Source organism: Punica granatum, chromosome 2, assembly GCF_007655135.1.
Source record: "Punica granatum isolate Tunisia-2019 chromosome 2, ASM765513v2, whole genome shotgun sequence".
NCBI lineage: Eukaryota > Viridiplantae > Streptophyta > Magnoliopsida > Myrtales > Lythraceae > Punica > Punica granatum.
Window position 1 is genome coordinate 25,601,727 of NC_045128.1, and position 16,328 is coordinate 25,618,054.

General features: G+C 37.2%; 1 protein-coding gene across 2 annotated transcripts; it reads right to left on the reverse strand.

Annotated features, from left to right (window-relative positions):
* Window positions 1–7,190: 7,190 nt before the first annotated feature.
* Window positions 7,191–14,513, reverse strand: LOC116197250 (protein DMR6-LIKE OXYGENASE 1-like). Of its 2 annotated transcripts, none has more exons than XM_031527332.1 (5): window positions 14,381–14,513; window positions 12,605–12,895; window positions 11,749–11,987; window positions 11,165–11,492; window positions 7,191–7,627 (listed from the first exon to the last, which is right to left on the reverse strand). In XM_031527332.1, exons 2-5 carry the CDS (start codon window positions 12,854–12,856, stop codon window positions 7,382–7,384), a joined length of 1,065 nt encoding a protein of 354 aa, XP_031383192.1. In that variant the 5' UTR covers window positions 12,857–12,895; window positions 14,381–14,513; the 3' UTR covers window positions 7,191–7,381. The 2 variants fall into 2 exon arrangements, with proteins under 2 accessions (XP_031383192.1, XP_031383191.1); XM_031527331.1 differs by having other exon boundaries at window positions 14,395–14,496.
* Window positions 14,514–16,328: the final 1,815 nt, after the last annotated feature.

Here is a 16,328-nt window from a genome sequence, read left to right on the forward strand (position 1 = left end):
TCAAATAGATTAGCCTCCCAACAAGTCGTCTATATTGACTCGGGTTGAGAGGAGTGCCAAAGGCCATGGCGAGTCGATGATTATGCTCCATAGGAAATGTGGTAGGCATGACCTCAGCATACTGCATTCGCTAAGAATATCTAGCATGTATTCGCGCTAACTGAGAAATAAACCAGAGTCCAGCTTGGCAACCTCAATTCCCAAAAAAAATATCAAAGAGAATCTAAGTTCTTGATGCGAAAGCACTGGTTCAGGTAATCTTTGAAAAGAGCACACTAACGAAAATTGTTGCCAACAACAAGCAGATAATCCACATATACAAGCACGACAAGGAAAGTGGTACCTCGATTGAAAGTGAAAAGGGAATGATCCGCACTGGATTATCGAAAACCATAACCGTGTAAGGCATCGGCAATTTTAGAAAACCAGTTACATGATACTTGGCGAAGTCCATAGAGAGACTTGAGCAGCCGACATGCATAACTCGATCGGCGAGAAACCCGGAGGAAATTTCATATACACATCTTCATCTAACTCTCCATGAAGAAAGCGTTATGCACATCTATCTGATGAATTTCCCATTTGCATGCAACTGCCACGGAGAAAAGTGACCAACTTGGTCACTGGCTCAATGGTCTCGTGAAAGTCGACCCCTTCAATCTGTGTGAAGCCCTTTGCCACCAATTGAGCTTTAAAATGCTCGACAATACCATCCACTCGTCCTTTTATCTTGAATACCCCTTTGCACCCTGACAGGATATTTGCTTGGAGGAACCTTCTCAATCCGCCATGTCCAATTTGCCTCGAGTGCATGAACTTCCTCGGCCATGGTAGCACCCCATCTAGGATCCCAATAAGCTTCTTGATAAGTCTTCGGCTCGACATCCAAATCCATGGTAGCAAGGAAGAATAAATGATGATTAGAAGCACCTGAATAAGAAATATAATTTTCTATCGGGTGACGTCCCTGAGGACGTGGTCGGAGTGGGTGAGCCATGAAGGGGGGACATCGAAGAGATTATGGCTGTGTGACAAATGAAGTCCTTAAAGAAAAGTGGTGCTGACTTGAGACGATCATACTTTCTCAAAATTGGAGAAGATTGGTCAGGCTTGGTGTCAGACGGGTCGGAAATGTTAGGATCGGACTCTGAAACAAGATCAGAGGCATTTTACCCTTCTGCACCTGGTTCAGGAGCGTTCAGTCCAGTGGGCTGATTCTCGTCCAGATCCGGCCCACCTGGATGCGTTATATCTGGCTCGTCTAGATGCTCGCTGTCAGCTCGTCTCTGAGCCCATCTAAAGGCCCTCCGTCCAATTCATCTGAAATAATTAGTGGGTGTTCTCTCCCCATTCTTTGTCTGACCCTCTAGTCTCCCTCTGATCCGAATAAAATAAAGAGTCTTCAGCTGGTGCTCCGAAAATTCGATTTCGATCATTCAAGGTATTCACATCCCATCTTGAGAATAGGAAAATATCTTCAAAGAATTTCGCATATCTTGAAATAAAAATTTCCTGGGTACTGAGATCATAAAGACGCCATCCTTTCCTTCCATTTAGATAACCAATAAAAATGCATTTGCGAGAATGTGTCTGAAGCTTATCCTTGACTTTCGGCTTGGTATGTGCGAGGTAGGGATGTAGACGAAGGCTGAGCTAATACTGGAAGTTGAGTTGGTTCATCCATCCTACACCCCGAGCATCAGTCATGAAAATTTTGACTGAATTCTTCCTTCAATGACGATGATGGGTTTGACGGAACCTGTCGGGATGTAGGCGAAGGTGCTTGTTACAAACATGATTGAATTGGTTAGGCCTGTAGGGCCGATAGATTCTGTGGGTTTGGCTGCAACTGTTGAAATTGCAAAATTTGCCACCATGGTAGAAATTGCCATTGTTGTGCTTTCGGTGTAGGTTGCATTGATTGATAAGTTGAGGCAAGCGGCTGAGAGTAAGGCTGCATTAAGTAGCTCGTCGTTGCTTGTTGTGGATGGACCTCTAGCGAGGCTGAGTAGATGGTCTATGATGCCTAACTAATCGCTTGTGGCTGCGAATAGTCATCATGATTGGATGACGGCAAATACCCGATCGACAACGAAGGTGAATAAGTATAAGTGGAATTTGACGACGGCAAATATCCAGACGATGAATATGGTGACAAGTAAGCCGACGGCAATGAATTGCCAGCCGATGCATCGAAGAATAATAGGTCGATGGCATTGAATTTCCGATCGATGATGTCGAAGAATAATAACCATACTCCATGATAATAAAAGCACGAATTTAGTAGGTCCCATCGGGCGTGCATTATTGTTGATTACGTCGAAAATCGCCGACAGATAGATAACTAGAAAACCAGGCGTGCCAGGGTGCTGTTCCAAGAAAATTACCGACGCGACACCAGTCGATCCCATCTACACAAAGCGTTGTACTACAGACTTGACAGTTCGCGAGACTAAACGGCGGTTAGGTTTCGAGTAGATGAAGTAGATGGCTGAATGCGCCTCAGACGATTTCGCGACTTGAGGATTTAGCTGTTATGATTTCTCCACTGTTTCTTAGTGCTTCAAGCGATTCAAAACCGAATAAAAATGGCTCGAAAACCTACTATTAATACCGGCTGAGTCAACTCAAAAAGATTTAGTTGTGAGCAAAATAGATTGACTTGAATGCTTGACCGGTTGTGAGCAAAATAGATTGACTTGAATGCTTGACCAAGGGATCCCAATCCTTTCACCGTGGCTTAGGCATGTGTTATCGAAAAATAGTCAAAGGCTTCACCTTGGAGGATTAAGGCTACAAAGGATTCGACAAGTGCTGCCGAAGTCCAAACCAGTCTCTTGGATGACCAAGAATAATGAGACACGGCTAATAAAGCCGTGCAAGGAATGTTTCTCGTCCTTCAATGGCCGAAAAGAAGAAATCTAGGTCGGAACCTAGATTTGGGATAAACTATCTCGTTTTAGAAGCCGAGACAGGTAGAGCCTGATAAATTGGGACCAAATAACTCTGGAAGGTTAATCAGGTTTCGCTTCGGAAAGCGGAATAGGTACAAGAAAAGGAAATGAAAGATAAAGGTTTGGGAATGTAAAGGTGCAACGAAAGTAAAGTGCGGGAAATGTAAATTGCGATAAAAAAATAAAGATAAAAAAGTGCAATTGATGTGTTGGTCGGAACCCTTATAATGAACTTCAATTCACGTATTTATAGGCGCGTAAATGAAATCCTGGAATATCTCTTTGAATGGATACGCCTATATTTACGAGATATAAAATTAAATAGGAAATACTCATCTAGCCTACCCAAATTGCCTAAACCATCAAAAATATAGAATATCAAGCCATATCGGAAAAATATCTGATTTATTTAAATTCCTAAAATCAAAGATCACATGAGAATATCACATACTTGTTCACCAGGAATAATCAATTGTCGAGGAAACGTTAAATCCGCCGCCACTGATGAAGAGTTCAGTCCATGCATACACATATATTCTCCATCATATGCTCCTCATTATTGGGCTTGAAAATTGGGCCTAATTCCACTAAAATCTTGGGCCTTCTTCTATAATTTGAACCTACAATTGACTTGGCCCACATCATGATGATTGCGGCCCGCGTCTCCTCTTGCTCGTCCATAAACCCGAGAAGACCATCGGAATCATAATTCGACAATCATCAAATCCATATTTTAGCAAATTACGGGTGCAAATAAGGGGTATTTGTTGCGCCTCGTCGGCTTTTAAATATTCATGTTGATTCATATTGGTTCTTGCATTCCAGACGATTAATTGAGGAATAACCGAGAATTCTGAAATGGAGGAAGGAACCTATACATTGCAAAAGTAAGGGAGCTCAAATACATAATATATGCAATGGTCGTTCTTGTTGTTGCAACGCATAAATAGTTAAATTCAGTACGAGAAAACAGATAGAAAAGCGCTGGAACCTGTAGAGTCAGGAAGCGGAGGAAAAGGATCGAATAAAAGATTTCCGACAGAAGCTGCTCTGTTTAATGCTCATTTCAAGCAATAATATCAGACAGTTGTCTGAAATTTAAAATGAATACCAGGTGATTGCAACACGACGTATATGAAAGAAATATCCAACTAAGACTTACCTTAAACTGAGCAGAGAGTGGAGAGTATCAGAGTGAAGTATCAAGTTCTTCTAATGTTCGTCTCATCTTTCCTACTCAACCTTGCCACCCCGAAGTCGAAATCGAACAAATTAGGGGAGAGCTAGAGATATTCTTTGTAGATCCACGAAGTTGTTGCATATATATATGGACTAGGACTAGCGGCCCGAGTTATGGCTTGTCCATTTGGCCATCGTTCTGGGCCGCACGATGAACTAAGCGCATCTTTCAAAGCATCTTACGGTTGGGATTTCCTCCTCGACTCAACTGTTGATCAGCGGCATCTGCTTCAATCAAAGACAAAGCCCATGTGCGGTTCGTTTTATTATATCTGTCTATCTATAGACAATATTTATATTTAGATAATATAACATCTAATATATATTTGGTTGTAAAGGAAACTCATGTACCTAGTAAAAAAATAAAAATGGGACATTGGTAATCTCACCATGGGAATCGAGTTTGAAATCTCTTAATTGTCAGGCGAGCATGTACGCCATCATACTGCAACCTCTTTGTCATATATATATATATATATATATTGGAAAATAACATCATACAACATGATTTTTTAAATTTTTTCATGCATCAACACAAATTCAAATCATTTCGTTATACAACATGAAAAAAATAACTTTTTTTACCGCACAGCATGCCGTCCATATTTCGTCAAGAAATGGACGGAATGCTGACGTGCCAGCTTGTTTGGGGGGGAGTTTTGCAACAAACAACAATGTGGGGCATAAACGAATAAAATATAAATTTTAATTTTTTTTTAAAAAAAATCCCATTTGGGATTAGAGGAGGCAGTTGGGGCAGCCTCGTCGGCCACCCACCCCTCGATTGGGGTCGCCGGCTTGCTCAGACGACGTTGGCGACCCCGATCGGGGAGTGGGTGGCCAATGGGACTGCCCCCAACCCCCCAATTTAAGGGTACCCCATTTTTTTTTTAACTTATTAACTTTATTAATTGGCATCATATTAGAATTAGTTGATTATGAATACCAATATATCATACATGACCTCCTTTTAACCTTTTCTAAGTTAAATACATTCCAGAGAATGTAACATACTCACATTATTTTATGCACACAAATAAAATGGGTAAATTACACTGGTGTTCCAAAAAGTTTTAATAATGTATCAGGTTGATCCAAAAATTTTTTTTTGCTACTTGATGGTACAAAATATTTCAAAGTTGTAACATGATAGTACAAACCGTCATCTCGCTATTGACACTGTCGAGCCGACATTGATGGTGCAAAACGATTTTTGTGGGACGTTACATGATGGTGCAAAATGTTTTGAAGTTGTAACTTAATAATACAAAATGTTTTACGTAAGTTACATGATGGTGTAAAATTTACAGTCTTGTAAATGACGACTTGACGGCGTCAATGGCGAGATGACGGTTTGTACTATCATGTTACAATTTTGAAACGTTTTGTACCATCAAGTAGCAAAAAAAACTTTTTGGACCAACCTGATACATTATTAAAACTTTTTGGACCACCAGTGTAATTAATCCCAAATAAAATAATGTAAAAATTGAATTAATTTTCAATATTAATTTGGCCATGCGAAACAAATTTTATCTAATTAACCCGCGCAAAGTACTGACAAATAACTAGTTAGATTATATGAAGTGAGTAATCGATTTAAGCAAGATTACAGTATCTTGGCTGAAATTTTAGCCAGGTCAGGGGAATTTATGCTCACATACTCAACTATGACTGAAACACCGAAATATAAAGAACCAACCATAACAACTTTTTATGTTGTTAAAAAGTGAGTATGTTAAGGTAAGCCGTTCAGCTATGATAGTGATGCGGCAGAAGACCTGTCAAGTCGGTATCTGGAGAAAATTAGGTTTTGACGACTCTATTTTGAAGGAAATGGCCTCCGAAGCAAAACCCACTACTTTGCTGTGATTTTTCGATATTTAAGGCAAATTCCATCGTTTAGGGCCTCAAACAGGCAATTTATGTTAATTAGGGTGTTTTTGCAATTTTAGGAAAGTTTAGTTCTTTTTATGCAATTTAGGTTTTCTTAAATCCTATTTAAGTTTTGTGTAAGCCCTAGGGCTGGAGAATTCGTCTTTTGGATTATCAATAAAATTCAGAGCTTTCGTACTTTGTCCAATCTTGGATCGATTTGAGTTTGATGCCTATTTCCTGGTATTCGTAGAATCAACAGGTATAGAAAGTCGAAGTTCCGGTATTCATGTGCGAATAAACGGGTCTGTGACGGTTACTCACGTTGTACGCTGCATCAGATAGGCCGGTTGGCTCTCCTCTATTCCACTAATTCGGTTGTTTCTACACCCACTGGGCTGCTCCAGCATGCCAACTTCAAGCGCATATAACTCTCAAAACGCAGTGAGTTACGAGTTCCACTACCTATCAAATTTGATCATATTAAGAGATCTTTCAAACATATATGGATTTGTTTTAATCCAAAGCTCATTTGGTCAGTCTAAATGGCCCCGAAAGACAAGATATAGCCGAGATTCGAATAAGATAATGGACCTTTCGCTTCCTTTATGGAACATGTTTGGAAGAGTTATGAGAACCATAATATATCAGATAGAGCTCTTATAATATATTAGCTCGCTCATATATATTCAAAAAATAATTGGGAACATCCTGACCGAATATATTTTATGTTTCCGAAACTATTATGGAAAGTGAGGTTCTATCTAGGCGCCTAATATTATGATACAATTCTGACCCTAAACTGTATTACCAAGTTCAATAAGAAAAAAAAGACTCATTGCATTACCAAATTGTATGTTTAATCATTAGAAAACCTTGCAATGTCTAATTCCAACTAGCGCGCCTTAAAGAGGCATACCAAACTGAGTGCCAACAAATACGGAACGCCTTATGCAAATATTGAACGAAACATAGTGGTCTTACTCACAAAAATAAAAACACAATGGCTGCTTTAAATTGAACGACAACCAAATGTAATGACTTGATTCGGTACTTTTTACCCAGAGGTAAGGAATGGCATTTGTCAAGATAACAAAAACTAGTATCATTAAGTAAACAAGCTATTTCAAATGCTAGATATTATAAATTCAAGCTGGACATTTGGTTTAAGTATCTCCTTATTGAAATCCACACTGCACACTTCATTATCACCATAATAACTTTGTCAATATAAAGGTCCAGAAAATAATTATTGTCACAAGACAAACTCCATAATTTGGTATGATAGATCAATCACCTTCAAACAACTCAGGTCAAATCTTTATATGATTTAGAGTGGAATTCCCGTTGAGACTCTTCTTATATCGAAGCTCGAGATAGTCCTTATATTTCATTTCTGCATAAGCTGCAGTGTGGCTTCCATTACCTAGCAGCTCGAGTTCGGGGCTGACAACTGTATCCAGGGACGGTCCATTCACTACAGCAATGGAAATCCTCGTACTTTTGTTGTTTACAACTGCTCGGTGTGTAACGCTCTTGTATTTCCCATTGGTAAAAACCTTGTAAAAGGAAAAAGATATTTATGTGTTAGTGCTACCGAATAACAATGATGAAAAAATCTTTATTGCGACACCATTAGATACCTAGGCATGCATACCTATGGATTGCAGGTTGAGTGCCCTTTATTAATTTCATATATAAACTGTTATTTTTTCATATATCCATATTAGTTTTCATCTAGTTGTGATCTTAATGAAATCAAACTAAAAATACCTTATTCTAGTTATCTTAATTCTACTCTCACTTCTTTGGGATCTCAGTGGAATGAAAATTTCATCAATCTTCTCTTAGATATTGCTCGAGTCATCTTCCTCTACTTCCACGAAGTCCACAATTTAGAGATATACCCGGAACAAAGCCAAACTATTCGAAACTTTGCTTATTATCATAATATAACTTTCAGTGCCGAAATACAAATTTCCACATAGGGTGAGAGAATAAGCAATTATCCCAAAGAAAAAGTTGTTATAAATCCAAAAGTAGCTTAGACTGGAGCGACGCACACGTAGGACGAGGTGGAGCCCAATGAAGCTTGTGATAGAGTAGCTGATTGAGAGACTAACCGTTGTGGTGCTGGCTGAATGCAACCACCCTATTTCAATGTACAATGTCTTTCATTTCTTTATAAAATCTTCTTGTTGAATTCCGTTCAATGATATGGTCCAACACATAAATTAATAAGTTATGTATGATATGCTATCTTAATTTATTGGCCCGATTTAAGTGATCTAATTAAGTTTTGTTTTATGGACCTTGGTGACATCTCATAAAAGTGCAGGACAAAATGTGCAGAAATCAAAGGGTAATTTTTGATTTTATGATGGGTAGAATTAGAAATTCAGTAATATAAGTGGCTTAAACGCAATCGAGAGGTTTTGGTCCCCAAATCATACAAATATGTTAAGTTATGAGGCCCCATTCCTTAACACTTACGACCCTCTCGCCTGAATTTCCTCTTGCCTAAGGTTCTAGACTAGGGTTTCGAAAATATTGACTTGGAAGGCCTCTATCCCAACTTTTGATTTCCAATTTCCATGATGGATTTCGACATGTGAAATCATAGGGTTTTAGGATCATAAATTTAACTCTTTTACTCATCAAAAGGGAAAAAGAAAGGATATCCTTGCAAACTGTCGTAAAGTGCAGAATACTCTGTATTGAAGGTAAGGAATGAAGAAGTCCATATTGATACTACTCTAGTGAAGATACATGGCTTGCTAGAATGGAGGAATATTATCATATGCCAAATTGTATGGGTTTAATAAAACTGCGGGGCAAGGTCGGTAGTGTGCTGCAAAGGCAGCCAGTTGAAGAAAAGGGTATGCCCTAATAAACTTGTTGCCCTTTCTCTTCTAGGAGGTCGATCGGGTAGCTAGTATACTAATGATAAGTGTGTAAATTGATGTATTTTAAAGTCTTATGCTACGTTTGGTTTCGCAGTTAAAATCACAAAAATTTTAACTTTAACTTTAACTCAACACACTATACAACAAAAACACACATTTCCCAAGTAAAAAATTTTAACTTTAACTTTAACTCAACACACTACACAACAAAAACATACGTTTCCCAAGTGAAATTTATAATCTCATCTCATTTGTTCTTTTCTACAATCAAAATCAAAATCAAAATCAAAATTACTTTAACTATGAAACCAAATGCACTATTAAGTTTTCATAATAAGGAGCAACACATACTGATACGAGAATTCCAAAAGTGCCCCTAATTTCCATAAAAGTGAAAAATTATATTTTTTTTTCAATGCTGTAAAATTTTTACTAGATTTATAAGTGATTAGACTCATTTCCAATAGAAAAACTAGAACTGATGGATTGTAATATCAATCTTTATAAACTTGTAGTTTTCTAATCAATTCTTTGATGAGGGACAACTAACTCTCGACGTACGTATGCTCATGTGAGTTCACATCATGCCAAAGTCTAATGTTTCTTTGTCAAGGGCAACCAAAGGGCGCCCGTGTTGGCCTAAGTGTGGAATGCGTGGCCTATTTTGTCCAATTTAGCCCAAGAGTGGAATTCGTGGCCAGTTTCATTAATTTAAACTTGTGGTTACTCTGTGCCCCCTTGTCCAGGCACGAAAGAAAAATGTTCGGCTTGTAGTCAATTTTTGAGCGCGGGTGTTCAAGTTTGTGTAACACAGGTAGGCCAGTGACGTGTCAAAGAAAGCCACTTCTTGTTACTTGAGAGCTGATGTTGAGAGTTGGTTGTTCCATATCAGAGAATTGATTAAAATATTAAAAGTTTATAAAGGATTGGGTATCATAACTTATTAGCTCAAGTTTTTAAAATTTGAGATGAGATCAATCGTTTATAATTCTATGCCCAGTGAAAGCTTTACAAATATGTTTTGTAGTGCTTGACGTAAAAGTGATTTCTATACTCGTTTAAGGCTACAACTTTTTTCTATACTTTTGCATTTTTCGCTTTCGCACTTCTTTTATTTCAAATAACAATAGATTAGATACTAACCCGGTAGCGGCATCAAGCTCGTTATCTTAAGAAGAGTGAATAAGATAAATCAATACAGTTTATTATCTGAAAATTTCTTAGAAGTTCTAATCGGAAAAAGCACAATTTTTTTCACATTTTAACATTTCTAGTACGAACTTTTTTTATTACCCTAAAAATGCACAAACTTCTAAGATAAATCAAACTTTTAGCACAATGTCAAATTTTTCGTTAATTTCGACGGAATCGATGCCACAAAAGGCGTCGGCAATCCTGATCGGGCAGAGGGCGCCAGCGACCACAATTGGGGGTGATGGATAGGGTCGTGGCTTCACCCGCCAAAATCGAGAGAATCTCCAATTTAGGGGTTCTCTCGATTTCGGGGGGTAAGTGCCTCAATTTTTGCCACCCCACCCCCCCGAATTGGGTTGTCAGCGCTCTTTCCCCGATTGGGGTCGTTTGTGCCTTCTGTGATCTCAATTTCGTCCAAATTAACAGAAAATTTGATATCGTGCTAAAATTATTTTCAAATCGAAGGAATGTGCATTTTTTGGTTAAGGAAAAAAGTTCATACTAAAATTGTTAAAATGTAAAAAGTTTATGCTTTTTTTTTGTTGTTAACCCTATAGTTTATTAGAAATCTATGTTAAGATAGAAAACTTTTTTTCCTCATTTCTCCGTCCTAAGTTGACTAATAACTGGAAAATTCTAATATGACATAGTATTAGGGTGACACATTTATTATTTTAGTTCAAGTGTTTAGTATTTCAATTTAAGTGTTTCGTAGTTTTATTATTTGTGATGGACTATACAAAAATACTAAACATTTGAACTAAAATACTAAACATTTGAATTAAAAATAAAAGTAATAAATATTTGTATTAGTTACTAGGATTAAAAGTACTAAACACTTGAACTGAATAAACCAAATGTGTCACCGTGACTCTCATTGTCAACTTAGAAGGACCCAATGCTATCCAAAGTGTATCAAAAACCTAGCCGAAGCCTCCAAGGGAGCAAAGAACTGAGAAGAACGAGCATTTCAAGTGGGGAAAAATTAACAGTTACCTCAAGATGGTCATCAATTTGGACGAAGAAAGCACCGGAAATAATATTTGCATTGATCCACTTGCCCTTGCGTTGAAGTTGGAGCCCATTAATCCCATTCTGCATGAGCAGAGTTAATAGGCCGGGATCCGTATGAGATGGCAAGCCTAAAGCAAGCTCGGGCTGGGGACAAGGTGGGTAAAAGTTTGCAACGAAAAGCTGGAGGCTTGATTCAACATCCAAAGCCCTGTATATATGAGAAGATTCCAGCCCCAAGCTCTCTGATATTCCTCCAAGTAGATCTCTCACCACTCCTCGAACGCCTTCACTGAATGCCGCTAACACTTCACTGTACAGAACATTGTGTATTATTGAATGAACTGAGGTAATTCCACCTCAGAGGATAACAAGCGAAAACCCGTTGTTCAAACTTCACAGATTCCTAAGACACTTCTTGGGTTTGTTGGTTGAGAAAGTTTTTCAATCTTGTCAATCATATATCTGTAGTGCCGTTAGGAACTTGCACTCCCTTATGTTCTGACTCGTGTCTATATACAAGCTTGGGTACAAACCGTACAGCAAAGGATATGAAAGAATTCTAATACCTGAACCCTGCAGGTTTGCGTGGGGAGTGGAACTCCGGGTGGACCCTGACCCTAAGATAATCTCTCCAGAACAAGGCTTCGGATGGAGGACCATCAGTGCTTGTGCCATAACAGATTGTGTCCAATATTTTCTTCCCTTCATATTCCTTCTTCTCCTCTTTGTCCTCTAGATCGAAGAACTCTCTGCAGCCGTCTAGTATTTTGTTCAACAGGCTCTCATCAACCCCGTGATTGATCACCTGTATAATAAGTTTGACAATCCTATAAATGTTTGCAGTTTGATTTTGTACGAACTTTCTCTTCATTAGTAATTATTTACGCATACAAACTTTTAAGTCATGAAACTTTGGAAATTAATTGCCCAAAACGAAAAGTCTATAACATTTGTAATTGAGGGAAAGTAATTTTCATTCAACCATCAGTTTTTTTTGCTTTTTTTTGTCCGAAAACATTAATTTTTGTTCAACTATGTCGCTGATAATGTTTTACGTTTATCCACTTTAGTCCTGCCATCCACTTTCAATAAAAAGCCAACATGCAGGTTCTTTAAATAAAAGGTAATCTTTTAAAAATTAAGAAAATTTGAAAAACCATGTAACGTTGTAGATAATGTTAACATATCTGCATTATATATATTCATATATATATATATATATGTACATATTTATGAAAAGATATATATATATATATATATTTCTTTTGATACTTAGTTTTGGTCATCCATATGATACTCATCAGCGTATTTCAATATGTGCGAATTCTGAAAAGTTTATGTGCCAAAAGAAAAGTGCAACAATATGATGAAGTTTCTGGGATCAAAGGGGGATTAATTTCCTTCTATGAAAAAATATATTACCATGAAGCAGCCCCAGTCTTGGCATATGTTTCTGAGGTCTTGTATGATAGTGGAACGTTGATCAGGAGTTCCTGAGGTCAGCAGGGAGAAATCAACGATGGGAATTGGCCCTTCGGGTTCTCCGGCTGCTTCATTACTAGGAATCTCCTGATCCGAGGCAGAACGTGTTTGAAAGGCGTATGTTGGTGGTATGTGAGTGAGGCCCGGCTTTTCCACTAGGGTTTTGACTGTTGACACCTTGGGTGTTGCCATTGAAATCACTTCAGGAGCAAGACAAGTGAATGTGTGCTTCTGCAATCATGAATTATTACAGAAGGTCCAAACCCATTAAATTATTGAAGAAAATTTTCATTAAACATTTTGGCACAATAACGTGGTGAGTTAATTATATACCCATCTGTCAATAAGCCCATTTATAAAACAACATATCTACACTAACTTCATATTTTTTATTTACTGAAGAAAATTATATCTCTATGATGTAACCTCTTAAGATTTCTGCAATCATTTCGTATGAGTAAAAAACTGTTTTATCGGTAAATTTCTCTATTTTAATAGGGAATGTATGTCATATATCCCATAATTTTATCCTTTTTTTTCAAATATATCTCATACTTTAAAAATTACCAAAAAAAGCCAATGATTTACATGTTCAAAATCTATCCTGACGTCAATTTGTCAGACAATTTTTAACGGTGTTACTGACGTGGAATGTAAGTGGACCCATATCCTTGCCACTGTGGCCCTTTGCTCGGAATAGATTTTAGAAATAAATTAAAACTATGAGATAGAATTGACAAAAAAAATTAAAATCATAAGATAGGTTTGGAGTTCACTTATGTTTCATTGATGGATGAATTGACGTCGAAATAGATCGGTAACAAGATGTAAATTATATGACATTTTGGGTAATTTTTAAATCATGGAATGGATTAAAGAAAATAGTAAATCATATGATATATGGCGTTAAAACCTATGATAAAGTTCGAAAAACAAAAATGACCTAGGTAAAGATGATTGAGACTGATATTGGCTTTCGTAAAGCAGTAAATTAAAGGCGTATGGGTAAATTTTATTTCAATAATACTCTCATAAGATAAGTTCTTTTCTGAAAAATATCAAGTCCCTTTTAAATATTCAACGTTAGAAAACTTAAGACATGAATAATAATATTGCCTTCATTTGTAAAAGAAACAATTGAAAACACTGAGCGAAGCACATCAAAGAGATTAAAAAGTAAGATTTTTAAAGAAAGAAAAAATAAAGAGAGAAATATCACGGTCAAATTTAACTTTCCTAGATTTTTATTTATGTTATCAAAATCGGGCTAGATATATTCTTGAACTAGTTGAAGCATCTGTACGTGTATTCATCTGGCGGTTTGAACTATTAAACTGGACGTTTAAATAATTCTTGAATAAACATTTACACTTTCAAAAATAATGAAAATGAATGATGAGACTTCTTACTTGGAGGAAACCATATACTAGAAAAAAAAAGAAAAAAAAAAGTAAACCACAACACTTATAGATGCTCTTGATACACATAAATTTAAAACTAGTCTAATAAAATATTAAGCACACCACCAAAAGATTAAGCTTAATTGCGATATCAGAGAGTTGATAGGACATAAGGAAAAAGATAAAGATCAATATATATTAGGGTTATCTTAAATTTCCAATCGATTTCTAATAAATTACATTGACGAATATGTGAATCGAGTGCAATCCAGACTCTCTTCAAACTAAGCAAAGAGTTTTAAGCATGTAAACATACCAAGATGGCCTCACCTTCCCCACTCGGCACTGCTGCGATCAGAAGTCGAAGAAGTTCCACACAGGATTAATAGATGAACGAGAGTGTTGCAGGCCAGGGATGGACTTGCAGCCTCGGATATATGGGATCGTTCCATTGGGGTTGTTCTTGAAGAGGACAGCCCACGTGAAGTCAACGATAGTCTCTAAGCTGCACGATTAACTACAGCGTTGAAGCATCGTGCGGTTCTGATTTCCTCCTTGGGCGCCGTCGACAAGGGAAGCATGTGGTTCTTTTGTGGTTGGACTGGATAGAAAATGGCCCATGTGCACACAATAACACATGCTATATTGTTCTCCAAAACGAAAAAACTATCTGTTTACTATTGTAGACTTTTTCAATTTTTCAGGGAAAATTTTAAAAGTAGAGAATTACAAAAAAAATATGTTTCCTAACATATTTTTTTTAGGAAATTTTTTTTTCCACAATTGAAATTTGTATAGAGATTAGAAAAACTCCTTTTTCAGTGCTCTAATTTTCCATTAGCCAGTTCTTTCATTTTCTAATTTCTAATTTATGACTTTCCTTTGTTATTTATTAAACGTCATTTATTTCCACAAAATTGAGCCCCAATACTAAATTAGTGATTAATTTACTATGAATTACGATTTTATAACTTTAACATTAGCAAACGTATTTTTATATTTTTTTAATGGTGAAATAAAATTAAAAAAAGAAAAGAAAAGAAAAGTGAGAATTAATTCTTTGAAAATAAAAAGGCCCAATCTTCTTAGTTCAAAGCTTTTTCGTATACTGATATGTAATAATATTTGAGGTTTCTGGTTTTTTATTCAATCTTCTATGCTGACAGAGCTTGCAAAAGTAAAATTTCAAAAAACTAATACAAGTATGGTGGAATGAGCAATTCAGGAAAACTTATGATGAACTATAAAGCGTATACAGATGTAAAACTTGGGGAAATCAACATTAGAAGTCTCTGCACCTTGTTAATCAAGGAATAAAAGTCTAGTACTTATTATGGTTATAAATATTGATTCTTAGACATGACTCATTTAAACATTTTTAGATCATCATTTTAATAAAATGAGAAGTCATAGTAGCATAGTTGAACAACAACCAATTTCAGTGAATGGAAAGAAAATATTCTCGTGATGCCGTCATGTCTCTGTTAGGAAGACCCGATTAAATGGCTTGTTTATAAATCTACCTTGTCTTGCAGACATCGAATATCTCTGTTGCACGGGCATGTAATCTCATACATGCCTGATTTCTCATTGTCTAGAACAGCCTTAGTGGCTTGACCGTTAGATTCTCATGGCCCGTTTGGCGAGGCTACTATCCTCCTCTAGTTTAGCATATTAGAGGTACAACGGTCTCACTTGATAAGTAGGGAACATAGGGTCAGCAATGTATCAGAATAGTAACCTCCGATATTAAAGCATCATTGTGCGGACTCGAATTTCGTCTCGTCGGTACCTGTATGCATACGCTATCGCACGATTGGAGAGTGTCCACCTTCCCGTGGGGACGCGTGACGGACACGCATGAGAAGGAGTCGCCACTTGCAATTTTACGACCCCCAAGATCGAGGACCGGCAAGTTACCCGGGTCTAGGGGTACAGGGTACACCTAGTTGCTAAGGCATTGATCTTGCGAAATCAAAAATTCCAAATCCGCGAGTTCTATTACATGCGGGCCTATATTCCGCACGCCCTTTGGTTCTCTGTTTGTCTAGGGTTTGCCATTTTATTTCATTTACCGTGTGAATTAGGTTGTACACTCCTCATCCGTTTTGACATCGTAATTTCGATGAAACATTCCGACTATCTGCTCATCGACCGAAGTCCTTACAACGACTGAATGAAAATATAGAAGATGTCCTTACAATGTGCTCTCAAATAAATACAAAATACAAACGTGATACAGTGCATGAACTTGGTCAGTTTGC